General features: G+C 44.6%; 1 protein-coding gene across 1 annotated transcript; it reads left to right on the forward strand.

Moving 5' to 3' along the window:
- The first annotated feature begins 8964 nt into the window (after positions 1–8964).
- On the forward strand, positions 8965–10689 carry LOC124678061 (cyclin-dependent kinase B2-1). The gene is made up of 6 exons (XM_047214001.1): positions 8965–9369; positions 9493–9666; positions 9773–9866; positions 9967–10036; positions 10140–10278; positions 10401–10689. The coding sequence occupies exons 1-6, from the start codon at positions 8965–8967 to the stop codon at positions 10491–10493; spliced, it is 975 nt and encodes a 324-aa protein (XP_047069957.1). The 3' UTR covers positions 10494–10689.
- The last annotated feature ends 4578 nt before the right edge of the window (positions 10690–15267 follow it).

The raw sequence follows: 15267 nt of genomic DNA on the forward strand, positions 1-15267 counted from the left end.
TAAAATCGGATCCTAGCATTCCTTGTGTGGGAGAGAGACACGCTCCGCTATTTCGTATGAACACATATGTTCTTAGCTTTATTCTTAATGTTCATGGCGAAGGTTGAAACTGCTTCGTTCATTGTTATATGGTTGGAAACAAAAAATGTTGCATGTGGTAAATGGTATAATGTCTTGAATAATTTGATACTTGGCAATTGTTGTGCTCATATAGATCATGTTTAAGCTCTTTCATCATGTACTTTGCACCTATTAATGAAGAACTACATAGAGCTTGTTAAAATTTGGTTTGCATGATTAGTTTCTCTAGAGTCTAGATATTTTCTATTTAAGGTGTTTGAACTACAAGGAGACGATGTAAAGTCTTATAATGCTTGCAATATGTTCATATGTAAGCTTTGCTGTAACGTTTTATACTTGAGTTTGCTTCAAACAACCTTGCTAGCCTAGCCTTGTATTGAGAGGAATTCTTCTCGTGCATCCAAATCCTTGAGCCAAAAACTATGCCATTTGTGTCCACCATACCTACCTACTACATGGTATTTCTCTGCCAATCCAAAGTACATTACTTGAGTGCAACCTTTAAAAATTCTATTCTTTTGTCTGTGCAATATATAGCTCATGGGAAAATAGCCTTGAAAACTATTGTGGTGAAGAATATATACTTATGTATCTTATTTCTTAATAAGTTGCTTGTTGAGCGGTAACCATGTTTCTGGGGACGCCATCAACTTTTACCTTTGTTGAATATCATGTGAGTTGTTATGCATGTTCGTCTTGTCTGAAGTAAGGGCGATTTTCATGATCAAATGGTTTGAGTATGCATATTGTTAGAGAAGAACATTGAGCCGCTAACTAAAGGCATGATCCATGGTGGAAGTTTCAGTTTGGACAATTAATCCTCAATCTCTTATGAGAATATTATTTGTTGTTGAAACATATGTTATGCAATGATAATCCAGGTTAATCCAAGCTAATTAGGACAAGGTGCGAGCACTACTGGTATACTATGCATGAGGCTTGCAACTTATAGGATATCTTATACATAACACATATGATTTATTACTACCGTTGACAAAATTGTTTCTATGTTTTCAAAATGAAAATCTCTAGCACAAAAATAGTAATCCATGCTTCCCTCTGCGAAGGGCCATTCTTTTACTTTATTGTTGAGTTATTTTACCTACTTCTTTCTATCTTAGAAGCAAACACTTGTATCAACTGTGTGCATTGATTCTTACATGTTTACCTATTGCACTTGTTATATTACTTTGTGTTGACAATTATCCATGAGATATACATGTTGAAGTTGAAAGCAACTGCTGAAACTTATATCTTCCTTTGTGTTGCTTCAAATCTTTCTACTAAGAATTTATTGCTTTATGAGTAACTCCTATGCAAGTCTTATTGATGCTTGTCTTGAAAGTATTATTCATGAAAAGTCTTTGCTATATGATTCAGTTGTTTACTCATTGTCTTCACCATTGCTTCGAATCGTTGCATTCATCTCATATGCTTTACAATAGTATTGATAAAGATTATGATAGCATGTCACTTCAGAAATTATCCTTGTTATCATTTACCTACTCGAGGGCGAGTAGGAACTAAGCTTGGGGATGCTTGATACGTCTCAAACGTATCTATAATTTCTTATGTTCCATGCTACTTTTATGATGATACTCACATGTTTTATACACATTTTATGTCATTTTTATGCATTTTCCGGCACTAACCTATTGACGAGTTGCCGAAGAGCCAGTTGTTGTTTTCTGTTATTTTTGGTTTCAGAAATCCTACAAAGGAAATATTCTCGGAATTGGACGAAATCAACACCCAGGGTCTTATTTTTCCACGAAGCTTCCAGAAGACCGAGGGAGAAATGAAGTGGGGCCACGGGGCGCCGACACCATAGGCCGGCGCGGCCAGGGTGGGCCCCGCGCCGCCCTATGGTGTGGGGCCCCCGTCAGCCCTCCGACTCCGCCCTTCCGCCTACTTAAAGCCTTCGTCGCGAAAACCCCGACACCGAGAGCCACGATACGGAAAACCTTCCAGAGACGCCACCGCCGCCAATCCCATCTCGGGGGATTCAGGAGATCGCCTCCGGCACCCTGCCGGAGAGGGGAATCATCTCCCGGAGGTCTCTTCATCACCATGATCGCCTCCGGATCGATGTGTGAGTAGTTCACCCCTGGACTATGGGTCCATAGCAGTAGCTAGATGGTTGTCTTCTCCTCATTGTGCTATCATGTTAGATCTTGTGAGCTGCCTATCATGATCAAGATCATCTATTTGTAATGCTACATGTTGTGTTTGTTGGGATCCGATGAATATTGAATACTATGTCAAGTTGATTATCAATCTATCATATATGTTGTTTATGTTCTTGCATGCTCTCCGTTGCTAGTAGAGGCTCCGGCCAAGTTGATACTTGTGACTCCAAGAGGGAGTATTTATGCTCGATAGTGGGTTCATGCCTCCATTGAATCTGGGACGGTGACGAAAGTTCTAAGGTTGTGGATGTGCTGTTGCCACTAGGGATAAAACATCGATGCTTTTGTCTAAGGATATTTGTGTTGATTACATTACGCACCATACTTAATGCAATTGTCTCGTTGTTTGCAACTTAATACTCGGAAGGGGTTCGGATGATAACCTCGAAGGTGGACTTTTTAGGCATAGATGCATGTTGGATAGCGGTCTATGTACTTTGTTGTAATGCCCTGATTAAATCTCATAGTACTCATCATGATATATATATGTGCATTGTTATGCCTTCTTTATTTGTCAATTGCCCAACTGTAATTTGTTCACCCAACATGCTATTTCTTATCGGAGAGACACCACTAGTGAACTGTGGACCCCCGTCCATTCTTTACATCCGAAATACAATCTACCGCAATACTTGTTCTTTACTCGTTCTTCGCAAACAAACATCATCTTCCACACTATACATCTAATCCTTTGTTTACGAGCAAGCCGGTGAGATTGACAACCTCACTCGTTACGTTGGGGCAAAGTACTTTGATTGTGTTGTGCAGGTTCCACGTTGGCGCCGGAATCCCCGGTGTTGCGCCGCACTACACTCGCCACCAACAACCTTCACGTGTTCCTTGACTCCTACCGGTTCGATAACCTTGGTTTCTTACCGAGGGAAAACTTGTCGTCGTACACATCACACCTTCCTCTTGGGGTTCCCAACGGACGTGTGTCTTATACGCCATCAAGACAAGCTTTCGGCGCCGTTGCCGGGGAGATCAAGACACGCTGCAAGGGGAGTCTCCCACATCCAATCTCTTTACTTTGTTTTTGTCTTGCTTTACTTTATTTTATTTACTGCTTTGTTTGCTCTTTATATAAAAAATACAAAAAAAAACTAGTTGCTAGTTTTACTTTATTTACTGTTTTGCTCTCTATATCAAAAACACAAAAAAATTAGTTACTTGCATTTACCTTATTTTGTTATCATGACTAGTCCCGTAATTGTTACTCTATCACCTGAGGAGTCGATCTTCACTTTTAAACAAGGTGGTGAAGAGAGTTTTAAAGAAGCTTGGTCTAGAATTTTTGATTCTTATAGTAAAACTGAACCTAAAATGACTCTAAGTTTGCTTCTTAGTAACTTTTATTTTGGGCTTATTCTTCGCTATAGATATGCCTTAGACGCTATAGTGGGAGGAGACTTCCTTCACTGTGATGGGGATCAAGCTTATAATGCCATTAAAAAATTGGTTGCATCATCTAGCTCCGCTAATAATTTTGATTCATCTCTTGCTAGCATTCATAATAGATTAAACACTCTCGAAACAAATATATCTTGTTTAAAAGAAGGGTACAACCAGATTCGTGAGTTTTATGATTATGTTCCAGTAAGCTTTGAACCTTCAATGTGGGTGCCTACTATTAAAGTTGCTATTTGTGGTGAAACTTTTCATGCTCGCTGTGATATTATGTCTGAGTTTTGCCTTATGCCTAAAAGAATTTATGAATCTTTAACACTTTGGGAACTTACTGAAGGAGGAAAAGGAGTACCTTAATTTCCAGTAGATTCCCTAGAGGCCCGGCTGCCACTGGCTGGTAGGACAAAAGATGTTGTGCAAGTTTCTCATTGCGAGCACGTACGACTAAATATGGAACACATGCCTATTGATTGATTAGTACTTGGATACCGTTTTATTACTATCTCGCAAATGCCCTACCTTGATTGTTACATGAGTTTCTCTCATCCATGCAACGCCCGTTTATCCATCCCCGTGCCTACGGTATTTTAATCCTGCTCGTTTACTATAATCACTACCGCTGTCTTTGTTACACCGCTCGCCGATATTTCACTACCGCTATCGCTATAAAACTCGTTGCTACCGATAAACTCTTGCGAGCAAGTCTCGTTTCCGTGTGTAGCTGAATTGACAACTCCGCTGTTAAGGCTTACAAATATTCTTTGGCTCCCCTTGTGTCGAATCAATAAATTGGGTTTTACTTCCCTCGAAGACTGTTGCGATCCCCTATACTTGTGGGTCATCACCCGTCGTGGACTAACCAAGAGATCCTTCGCGCAGCTTTTTCCAATATCGGAAATTGGGCAAGTGTGGGGACGAAGCTCCAGCTGTCACGTTCTTCCGGAGGCTTGTTGATGAATTTGGGCAGCCCATCGTGGACACCCGGAACTGCGATATTCTTCACGTAGAACCATCCGGCGTTCCAGTACCGGACGGACTCGTGGGAGTCGTGAGGTGGATACATACGACCAGGTCGGAGCATGAAGGTCATGCTCCCGCAGTTCACCATGGCCTTGTCCTTCGTTTCTTTCTTCACCGGAAGAAAAATTGCCATAGTCGGACGTCTGGGCGAATTCCGAGATGCCCGTCACAAAGCGTCACGAAGTTCGAGAGGAGTAGATATGAGTTCGGACAGATATTGTGAGGTTGAAGTCCATATGTGGAAAGGATGGAGAGAAAGAATTCCGAACAGGGGAGCGACAGACCGCGCTCAACCCAGGCTTTCGTCAGGACTCTTTCATCCGCGTCTGGCTTGGGGACGTCGGAGTCACGCATGAAACTCCAATACGAGGAAATCATGCCCTCATTTTGGAGGTCCCTTAATTCCGCATCCTTGGTTTCGCAGGGCCACCACTGTCCCTTCTCGCCTTCTCGAATCCGGCCCTTGGAAGCCTTCTTCGCTTCCGCCTCCTGCACCTTAGCAGCCATCCTAGCTTGTCCCTCAAGTTCTTCTTGGATTTTTTTGAGGGTGGGGATCCGGCCTAGTGCAATGCTGGAAGAGGCAGAGAATGGTTGAGCTAATTTGATGTCGGAAACATATGGTGGCAAGAATGCAAGGGGCTCCGGACAGCTTGGTTCTAATGAGCTGGGTTCCGGATTATTCGGAGAACTACCAGTGCATTTGGGCGAACTAGGCAACATGCTTCCGGCTGCACCCATGCAAACTAGTTTGAGTAGTCGAATCTACACTAAGCTACTTCTTCTTCTACAAGACCGACGCACTTACCGTTAATGGCGCGGTGGTTCTTCGGAACGCCGGTGTGGATGGGGTTGCCGGACTTGAAGCGCTGAGCTTTGATGTCTACGCACGCTTCTTTTCCTGTAGACAGTGTTGGGCCTCCAAGAGCAGAGGTTTGTTGAATAGCAGCAAGTTTCCCTTAAGTGAATCACCCAAGGTTTATCGAACTCAGGGAGGTAGAGGTCAAAGATATCCCTCTCAAGCAACCCTGCAATTACGATACAAGAAGTCTCTTGTGTCCCCAACACACCTAATACACTTGTCAGATGTATAGGTGCACTAGTTCGGCGAAGAGATAGTGAGATGCAAGTGATATGGATGAATATGAGTGGTAATAACAATCTAAAATAAATATGGCAGCAAGTAAACATGCAGTAGAACAGTAAATAAACGGGGTTTCAATGCTTAGAAACAAGGCCTAGGGATCATACTTTCACTAGTGGACACTCTCAATAATGATCACATAAATAAATAAGTTCTCTTCTCTTATGCTACTTCAAACACTCTCTTGTTGGATAACAAACACCATTCATTGTGTAGGGCTACAAGAGCTCCCTCAAGCCGGAGTAAACAAGCTCCACAACATTCGGAATTCATATTTAAGTAACCTCTAGAGTGCATAATAGACCGTTGCAATTTAGACCGAGTACTAACATAGCATACACACTCGTCAACAATAGCTATGAAAGGGGGAATAGATCGCATCAATACTATCATAGTAATAGTTAACTTCATAATCTACAAGAGATCACAATCATAACCTACGCCAAGTACTACGTGATGCACACACTGTCAACATTACATCATGGAGGAGGAATAGACTACTTTAATAACATCACTAGAGTAGCACATAGATTAATAGTGATACAAAGCTCATGATCACATAAAGATCACACCATGGGAGAGAGAGATGAACCACATAGCTACCGTGCACAGCCCTTAGCCTCGAGGGAGAACTACTCCCTCCTCATCATAGGAGACGACGAGCCGGCGATGAAGATGGCGGTGGTGTCGATGGAGATGCCTTCCGGGGGCAATTCCCCGTCCCGGCGGCGTGCCGGAGCAGAGACTTCCGTCCCCCGAATCTTGGCTTCGCGATGGCAGCGGCTCTGGAACTTTTCTAGTATCGTGGCTTATTCTCATAGGGTTTTCGCGACGAAGGCTTTATATAGGCGGAAGGGCAGCCTCGGAGGAGTCCTGGTGGAGCCAGACCATAGGGGGGCGCCCCCCCCCCCTTGGCCGCGCCGCCATGTGGGCTGGGGCCCCCAGGGCTCCCCTCTGGTCCCTCTCTGGCTCTTTGGAAGCATCCGTGAAATATAAGACCCTGGGCGTTGATTTCTTCCAATTCCGAGAATATTTCCTTTGTAGGATTTCTGAAACCAAAAACAGCACAAAACAGGAACTGGCACTTCGGCATCTCGTTAATAGGTTAGTTCCGGAAAATGCATCAAAACGATATAAAGTGTGAACAAAACATGGAGGTATTGTCATAAAACTAGCATGGAACATAAGAAATTATAGATACGTTGGAGACGTATCAAGCTTCCGATGACCATGGATTGGCGGCGGAGATGTTTTCCCGATCAACCGTGGGAATCTCAGGTCGAGGAAGACCTTGGAGTGGTGGCGGGCGAAGCTCTCCGTGCGGAAGATCGCCGGAGATCAGATCTGGCGAGCGGCGCTGCGGGAGGAAGAAGATGAAGTGGGGATTGTGGTGAAAGAATGGGAAAGTTACCGCGCGCGGGGGTATTTATAGACTTCGCGCGGGGATTCGTGATTCGGATCCAATGGTGGAAACGGAATGGTCACACTGTTGGATGGCTGACACATCTCTTAGGTCAAAAACGGTAAAATGGCGTGGAGGTAACTTAACTGTGGAGGTAACTTAACTGTGCGCTTCCGAAATTTCTGGTTAAAGATTTGTATCTCCGAAAATTTAGCGCGGGAAAAGAGGAAGTTGTGCGCGGGATAAGTGGAAACTCTGCTAAATTGCCGTTACTGAAGAACAGATGATTTCCAAGAAGACGACGTCGGAAACAAGTAAATTTTGGAAGCTCTTCAAGATTCTCTTCGGATCTGAGTTAAATGAAGTCGGAAGAATGATGAATCTCGGAGAACTTTGGAGGCTACTGTTGTGGGTATACTTTATGGGTATATCAACGGCCTGGTCTCGATCCGGCAAGCCCGGGTGGCCCACAGATGGTGATGTGGCATATGGCCCATCGGGCGGCCCAGTTGTTGTAGATCCTGAAAGATGAAATCCAGCCCAGGAGCGAGGAGCCGGATCCCAACCGACCTACGAAGGGGGCCGGATCCGTAGAGGCCCATAAGGTATCCGGATCCTGCACGACATAGATGGAAGGCGGATCCTTGACGTACACGGCAAGATATTGTACCGTAGTTAGGCAACTTGTATTCCGGCTAGGACTCTTCGTGTAAACCCTAGATCCGTGCGCCTTTATAAGCCGGATCCCGGAAGCCCTAGAGGCACAACCACAACTCATTGTAACAACGCGAAAGCGTCCAGATAATTCCAGACAAGCAGTAGTAGGCCATGTCTTCGAGCAGGTGTTCCGAAGGTGGGTAAATCGCGTACCACCGTCCCGAGGACTCTCCGCTCTATGGCCCCTACTTCTTCTCCCCCTCGTGAGGATCCCTCCTCCGAGGCACCGTCGATTAGGCAACGACACCACCGCTACCTCCGCACGCGCCACCACATGCAGCATGGGACAGCCAAAAGGTTCCACCTCCACCGTCAGCGATGTCACCACATTTCGCGCAACCGCCTCCGCAGTACGCGCAACCAGCGGAGGTCCCTGCTTGGCCTCAGCAGCTCTGGATGCCACCGCCCTTTGTCGACCTTGTCTCCGACGACAAAGAAGATGGCGGCGCCTGAATTAGTTTAGATTTTAGTTTTAAACTACTTCCTCCGATTCATATTATTTCACTCTAGTTTTAAACTACCGCGCACATGAGTATGTAAATTATGTTTGAATCAATGAAACCTAACAAATTTTCTCTTTTTTTTTTTAATTTCATGCCATTTTATTTGTCTTCCGTGCGCGAGCCAAGTAGCCAGCGAACCGAATGAATCGCGCCGCCGCGTGCACTGTTGGGACCGGCGGGACCGTGAGACGCATCGGTGCCGTCTTTTGGGCGATTCAGCCGCCGAACGACGGGCTGTGAGGTAGCAACGGCCCATTCGCTGATCCCACCGACCACGTATAGATTGATACAATTCTAAAGAAAAACTTGAGAATTCGAAATTCGAAATCTGAAAAGGCAACCGTTGGAGCGCCCCCCCATCAAACGGCTCTCTCGCGTACAAATCTCCCCCACGATTCCCCCAAATCAACCACAAACCCTAGCCCCACCACGCCTCCATCCATCCCCAATCCCGCACAACAACAGCCCGCGAGAGAGACAGAGAGGTAGCGGCGGATCTGCGCGATGGCGACCCTCCAGCACCAGGGAGCGCCGCCCATGGCGACGACGGGGGGCGACGAGATGCGCGCCATGGACCTGTACGAGAAGCTGGAGAAGGTCGGGGAGGGCACGTACGGCAAGGTGTACAAGGCCCGGGAGAAGGCCACGGGCCGGATCGTGGCGCTCAAGAAGACGCGCCTCCCGGAGGACGACGAGGGCGTCCCGCCCACGGCGCTCAGGGAGGTCTCCCTGCTGCGGATGCTGTCCGAGGACCCGCACGTCGTGCGCCTGCTCGACCTCAAGCAGGGCCAGAACAAGGAAGGACAGACCATCCTCTACCTCGTCTTCGAGTACATGGACACCGACCTCAAGAAGTTCATCCGCGGACACCGCCAGAACCACGAGAAGATCCCCGCACACACAGTCAAGGTAATCCATTCTCCTCCTCACCCCCACCGATCTCGGTCTCTTGTCGTTCGTTTCCCAGATCTTGCACGCCAGGTGTTTGTCTGAATGTTCCCGACAGCGTTTAATCCGTTGATTCGCGTGCAGATCCTGATGTACCAGCTCTGCAAGGGCGTGGCCTTCTGCCACGGCCGCGGCGTCCTGCACCGCGACCTCAAGCCGCACAACCTGCTCATGGACCGCAAGACCATGGCGCTCAAGATCGCCGACCTCGGGCTCAGCCGTGCCTTCACGGTTCCCCTCAAGAAGTACACGCACGAGGTCCGCTTCCTAGTTCCTGCTACGAGTTTTAGCACCTGGCGGTTGTTTCTGCACGATTGTCCTTCCTTGATCTGCTCTTCATGACGCAATCTGAATCCCTTTGCAGATCCTGACTCTGTGGTACAGGGCTCCCGAGGTCCTTCTTGGCGCCACACACTACTCCACGCCTGTTGATATGTGGTCCGTCGGCTGCATATTTGGTAAGATGAGCTCGATTCTACATGGATGTTGTAGATAAGCACTTCTTCAGATTCAACTCAGCTATATACAGATATGCTGAACTCCTTGTAAAACTGGCAGCTGAATTGATCACCACCTCTGCCCTGTTCCCTGGAGACTCTGAGGTGCAGCAGCTCCTGCACATTTTCAAGTACAGTACCGCACCTTGTCCAATGTTATTTTATTTCTGCCTGACATTAGTACCATAGTATATGAGATGTTGATGGTGTGTCTTGTTTTTGAATGAATGATAGGTTGCTGGGCACTCCAAATGAGGAGGTCTGGCCAGGAGTGGGCAAGCTCCCCAACTGGCACGAGTACCCTCAGTGGAATGTCTCACCCTTGTCTAAAGTAATTCCCAGTCTCGACGCTGATGGTATTGATCTGCTTGAGGTTAGTCAGTCATCTACCATGTGCATTTGTATTAGCCTGTTGCTGGGGATAACTGTTAAAGCAAACATAAAAGAGGAGGTGCTCTTTTTAGAATGCTGTCCTAACCTGGTTCACTGTTGCAGAAAATGCTGCAGTATGAGCCGGCAAAGAGGATCTCTGCAAAGAAGGCAATGGAGCACCCCTACTTCGATGACGTAGACAAGGAGCTGTACTGAAGACTAGCATGAACCCGATTTCTTGCGACTTGTGCTTGCCTGGAAGCATCCCTTTTGCTTCCACGGCATACTTTTTACCACTGTTTTTCCAGCTGCTGTTTAGTGTGCGTCATTCACTGGTATCTGTGATGGATAATGATTATGTAGCGTCCTGCATAATTAAACTGTCTTGCTGAATGTCTTATGCAACAGTACTTCTGCTTCAAGGACCTCTTTTTTACTAGCTGCTACGCCATTCGTTGGCGTTTGTGATCTAATAGCTAATACAGTCTTTTCGCAAAAAAAAAACTAAAATCAGCTTGATATTTGCTTCAAGCCTCACTAATGACTATGGTGCTCGGCAATTAAACTGTCTTTACCTTGCGATTCAGTGTGGTGTTGGTGATTTACAATTAAAATCGTCTTGATAAAATGTAATGTCCTGAGCTACTATACTCTTTCGGTAGGGAGAGTATGGAACGGGTTGCTTGAAATAACATATGCAATAGATTTCGCAATAGACCTTCTATTGAATCAGATAAGTTTAAAATAACCATCGTTTTTCTCTCTAAAATTCAAAAAAATCATGATTAAATTTTTATTGGATTTGGTGATGCCAAGTAAAATAGGCGAGGAAGGAAAAGGCCTTGTAGCGGCAGAGCTGCTCCACAGGCCCATAACTCCAAGAACCACCCGTCGAAGTTCCAGTTAAGCCCACGGAAGCTACAGTAATCGATACTAGGGTACGGCATCAAACCAATCTGAAGGGGAGCCGCCGCCGCCGACCTTCTATTGTACTTGAATTAAAACTAAGTTGAAATGATTAGCATTAAAAGACTAATACTCCAAGAAGAGAGCTTAACATGAACTCTCTCTCGCATAAGCTAGTAAAATTATCATACAATTACCTTTCTATCTGAAGACCATACCACCACTGCACTTTTCCCTGGAGATTCTGAGGTGCAGCAGCTCCTGCACACTTTCAAGTACCGTACCACACCACACATTGTTCACTCTTATTTATCTCCCGCTGACATTAGTACTAGGGTTTATGAGATGTCGATGATGATGGTCCATCTTGGTATTTGAATGCTAGGATGCTGGGCACTCCAAATGAGGAGGTCTGGCCAGGAGTAGGCAAGCTCCTGAACTGGTATGAGTATCGTCAGTTCAACGTCTCAAAGTTGTTTTCGGTAATTCCCAGTCTTGACGCAAATGGTATTGATCTGCTTGAGATTAGTCATCCATCATGTGCATTTGTACAATCTTGGTCCTTGCGCCTGGTGTTGGCAAGTATGATCTCAAACATAAAAGAAGAGGCCCTCTTTTCAGAATGTTGTCTTAACCTGCATCACTGTTATTCTTGCAGAAAATGCTGCAGTATGAGCCAGCAAAGCGGATCTCTGCAAAGAAGGCCATAGAGCACCCGTAATTCAATGATATAGACAAGGCGCTATACTGAAGTTGTCTTCGTACTAATATGAAGCTGATTTCTTGCGTCTCGTGCTTGCCCGGAGCCTCTCCTTTGCTTACAGGGCATGCTATTTTACCTCTGTTTGTTCCAGCTGCTGTTTAGTGTGTGTCATTCACTGATATTTGTGATGATAATGACTATGTAGTCCTGCATAATTAAACTGCCTTGCCGAGTGCCTTGTGAAGCAGTACTTCTGCTTCAATGGCAGGATTTACCTCTTTTTTCTTGATGCTATTCAGTGTACGACTTTAATTGGTTTTTTTTTTACGGATAGCTAAAATCGCCTTTGGATGCAAAATATTGTGCCATTCACTGATATTTGTGATGGATAGTGACAATGTAATTTGGCATGATTAAACGTGTCTTGAGTATCAAGTGCATGTCTTGTCAAGCACTAGTTCTGATTGGATTTACCTTGCGACTGGGGAGTTCTCCATAATTAAAATTGTCTGTCCAAGCACTAGTTCTGCTTCAGTGACAGGCTTTACCTCGTGATTGGGGAGTTCTGATAAAGCTAAAAGCAAAACATTTCTTTGGAAACAAAAGATAATTTGATTTCACTTGTTAACACATGGTGATCACCTAGAGATTTATGTAATCTCTTTATGACACAAATTTGGCCAATTAATCAATGCAGAACTTTGCTTCGGTGGGATGCTCCTGCTACACAAATTTGCAAATAATTGGCATTTTGCTTCAGATGCAACTTTCTTCTCAACTTCAAATTATCTTCGATGTTTTGGATGCCGCAGGTCACAGCATAAATCTCTCAAACCTTTATGCAACCGAACGTTTGAACCTGGTCAGCGTTTTTTTGCTGCAGAACAGCATCGCCACTCATAGAGAAGCATCTTCTTTATTTGGCTTACCCCGATATCTGAAGACATCAGCATTGCTAACACCATTGGTATGTCAAATCTTGTGTCGATGTTGGAAATCCCACTTACCCATTTTTACCGTAGTGCCATGATATGAAATCTTCTATTGAATCATTTAGAGGAATTGCCAGGGTGTTTCGAAAAAAAGGAATTGACACTTTGACAGGATCCTCCCAAATACCAATGGACTAGGAAGTTTGCTTTACAAATTCTTCATCCCACCGACCAATAACTGGGCTCATGCATAATTGGTGTTTCTGATGGATAATTAAAATCGTCTTGATAATAAAACAGCGCGCTAGTTTCTCTCTCCTTAGATAGAGTTATGAAATCTTCTCATATTTGGGTCTTTTGAGAACATATATACTCCTCATGCACTCATCTTGCTCTTTTGAGGTTGCACTAACATCTCGCTCAAATAGATTTGGCACTGAGAACCAACCTGAGGTTGGGTGGTAATACCCCCAGCCCACCAGAGTTCAAACCCCAGATTTGATATCTACGTGTCTCATAAAGGTGGAATATTCATTTACTGGGAGGCGATGTTCCCGTCCACAGCAGGCGCCTGTGGTGACTTCGTCAATTTCAAGATCCAATCCACCAGCTCACTCTTCCGGAGGTGCTCGCAGGGGTAGGGTGTGCGGGTATGCGTCCATAGAGATGAGTGTATGCGCGTGTATGTGAATTTTGCGTTTGTACTGTGTTTCTCAAAAAAAAAAAAGATTTGGCAGTGGATGTTCTAACCACCTCTATTTTTTTATTGGATTTGTTTGATGCTCTTTTTGTTTTTGAGGATATGGTCATGCCTTTTTTTGAGTCTATAATGATGATGCCCTAGTTTTTTTTCTTGAGAATCCTGATGATGCCCTAATTGCACGGAAAATATTAGAGGAAGAAAAAGGCCTTGTAGTGAACAAGCTGCTCCACAGCCCACAGGCCCATCCAGCCGCCGAAACTCTATTTATAGAATTGGATGCCAGTAATCTCTAAAATTGTACGCCACAAAACCAATCTGAAGGGGAAGCCGCCGTCGGCCGCTGCGCCGCCCACCCCACGTCTCCCTCTCTTTCGAACGGAAGAGAGGCCGACATCGCTGCCGGCCGCACTGACCACGGTGATGTGACACGGCTGTGGCACCGCGGGGCTTTACTAGGAAACTAGAAGGTGAGTCGCTTTGTTGTTCGTACCGTGGCTTCAAAAGCCACGCTATCCTCCTATCTAACTTTTTTTTCGAGACAACCTCTCAAATATTTTTTAAACCTCTCGTTGCTAAAATCCCATGAAACCATCCTCAACGAGATCGACCTAGTTTCCTTTTTTTTGTGATTTTTTCGTATTTACTGCAGATGTATTCATATTTATTGCAAAGATTTAGGATGGGAAAAGAGGGAATAGAAACGTGTTGCCTTGATTATTGTCCCCCATATCATATTCTTTAAATAGAAACACAGCCTTGTGAAAAAGAATTATGCAGCTTCGAGAAGGGAAAAGTGGATCCATGGAGTCCATATCTGCTGCGATGCCGAAACCTTGACGGCTGATCTGAGTTCGGCGGATTGCTGGTTGTATCGCCCGCGTGTTGCAATGGCGGCAACGGGCTATCTCTTATAGGTTGTAAGTAGACCTTCCCCTAATAAAAAATACCCATACACAATCATGTTGCCAATCATATAGCCGGTTGCACGCAGGTGAAGTGTTTCGGTGACCTCTTTTGAAGCTGCTGAGATGTTCCTCTCCAATCCTCAATCTGCCGCTCATACTGCTGTGACCGGCAATATCCTTATGTGGTTAACCTTCTTTGAGAGGCACGAGCTTCTTGTTAATGCATTTTTGTATAGAAATATTTTTGTGCTTATGGATAATCATGCATGTATGTTGTTATTTGAGATAGAGTTAAAGATGGTCTCATATTAACTTATCTTTTGATGTAATGGCTAAATTGTTATTTTTTTGACATTGGATAATTAACTGTGATTATTGTTTGTGTTAGCATGTAACATGTTTTTTTTCCGTGGTGATGTATAATCATGGATAGTCACATGCTATCAATGATTTTCTCCTTATGCTCTCTGGTTGTAGTTTATATTGATTATAGTGTTTGTGAGCATTTCGTATATGTCACTAGATTGTACAAGGACTGCCTTCGAGTTTGTTGATATTTTGTGAGAAGATTTTTGTAGTTACTTCATACAAAATATCAGCAAAGACTCGAATGTATTATTTGTAATAACATAAATGAAATGCTCACAAACACTAGATGTAATCATTACAAATTATAACAAGAGGGCATAAGGAGAAATGTTTGATAACCATATATACTTTACATGATTATAGAATCATGGCTAAACACAAGATTCTACATTCTAAACAAACACTAACCACACATAATTATCCAATGTCACAGAAATAACAACTCTAGCCATGACACCAAAAGATAAGTGAA

The sequence above is a fragment of the Lolium rigidum genome, chromosome 1 (assembly GCF_022539505.1).
Source record: "Lolium rigidum isolate FL_2022 chromosome 1, APGP_CSIRO_Lrig_0.1, whole genome shotgun sequence".
Taxonomy (NCBI): domain Eukaryota; kingdom Viridiplantae; phylum Streptophyta; class Magnoliopsida; order Poales; family Poaceae; genus Lolium; species Lolium rigidum.

Bases quoted from the DNA above. Each gene is read 5' to 3' on its own strand.
- LOC124678061 (XM_047214001.1), top strand. From the start codon at position 8,965: ATGGCGACCCTCCAGCACCAGGGAGCGCCGCCCATGGCGACGACGGGG. The intron at 9,370-9,492 runs GTAATCCATTCT...ATTCGCGTGCAG, and splicing joins TCCCCGCACACACAGTCAAG to ATCCTGATGTACCAGCTCTG. The intron at 10,279-10,400 runs GTTAGTCAGTCA...TCACTGTTGCAG, and splicing joins ATGGTATTGATCTGCTTGAG to AAAATGCTGCAGTATGAGCC.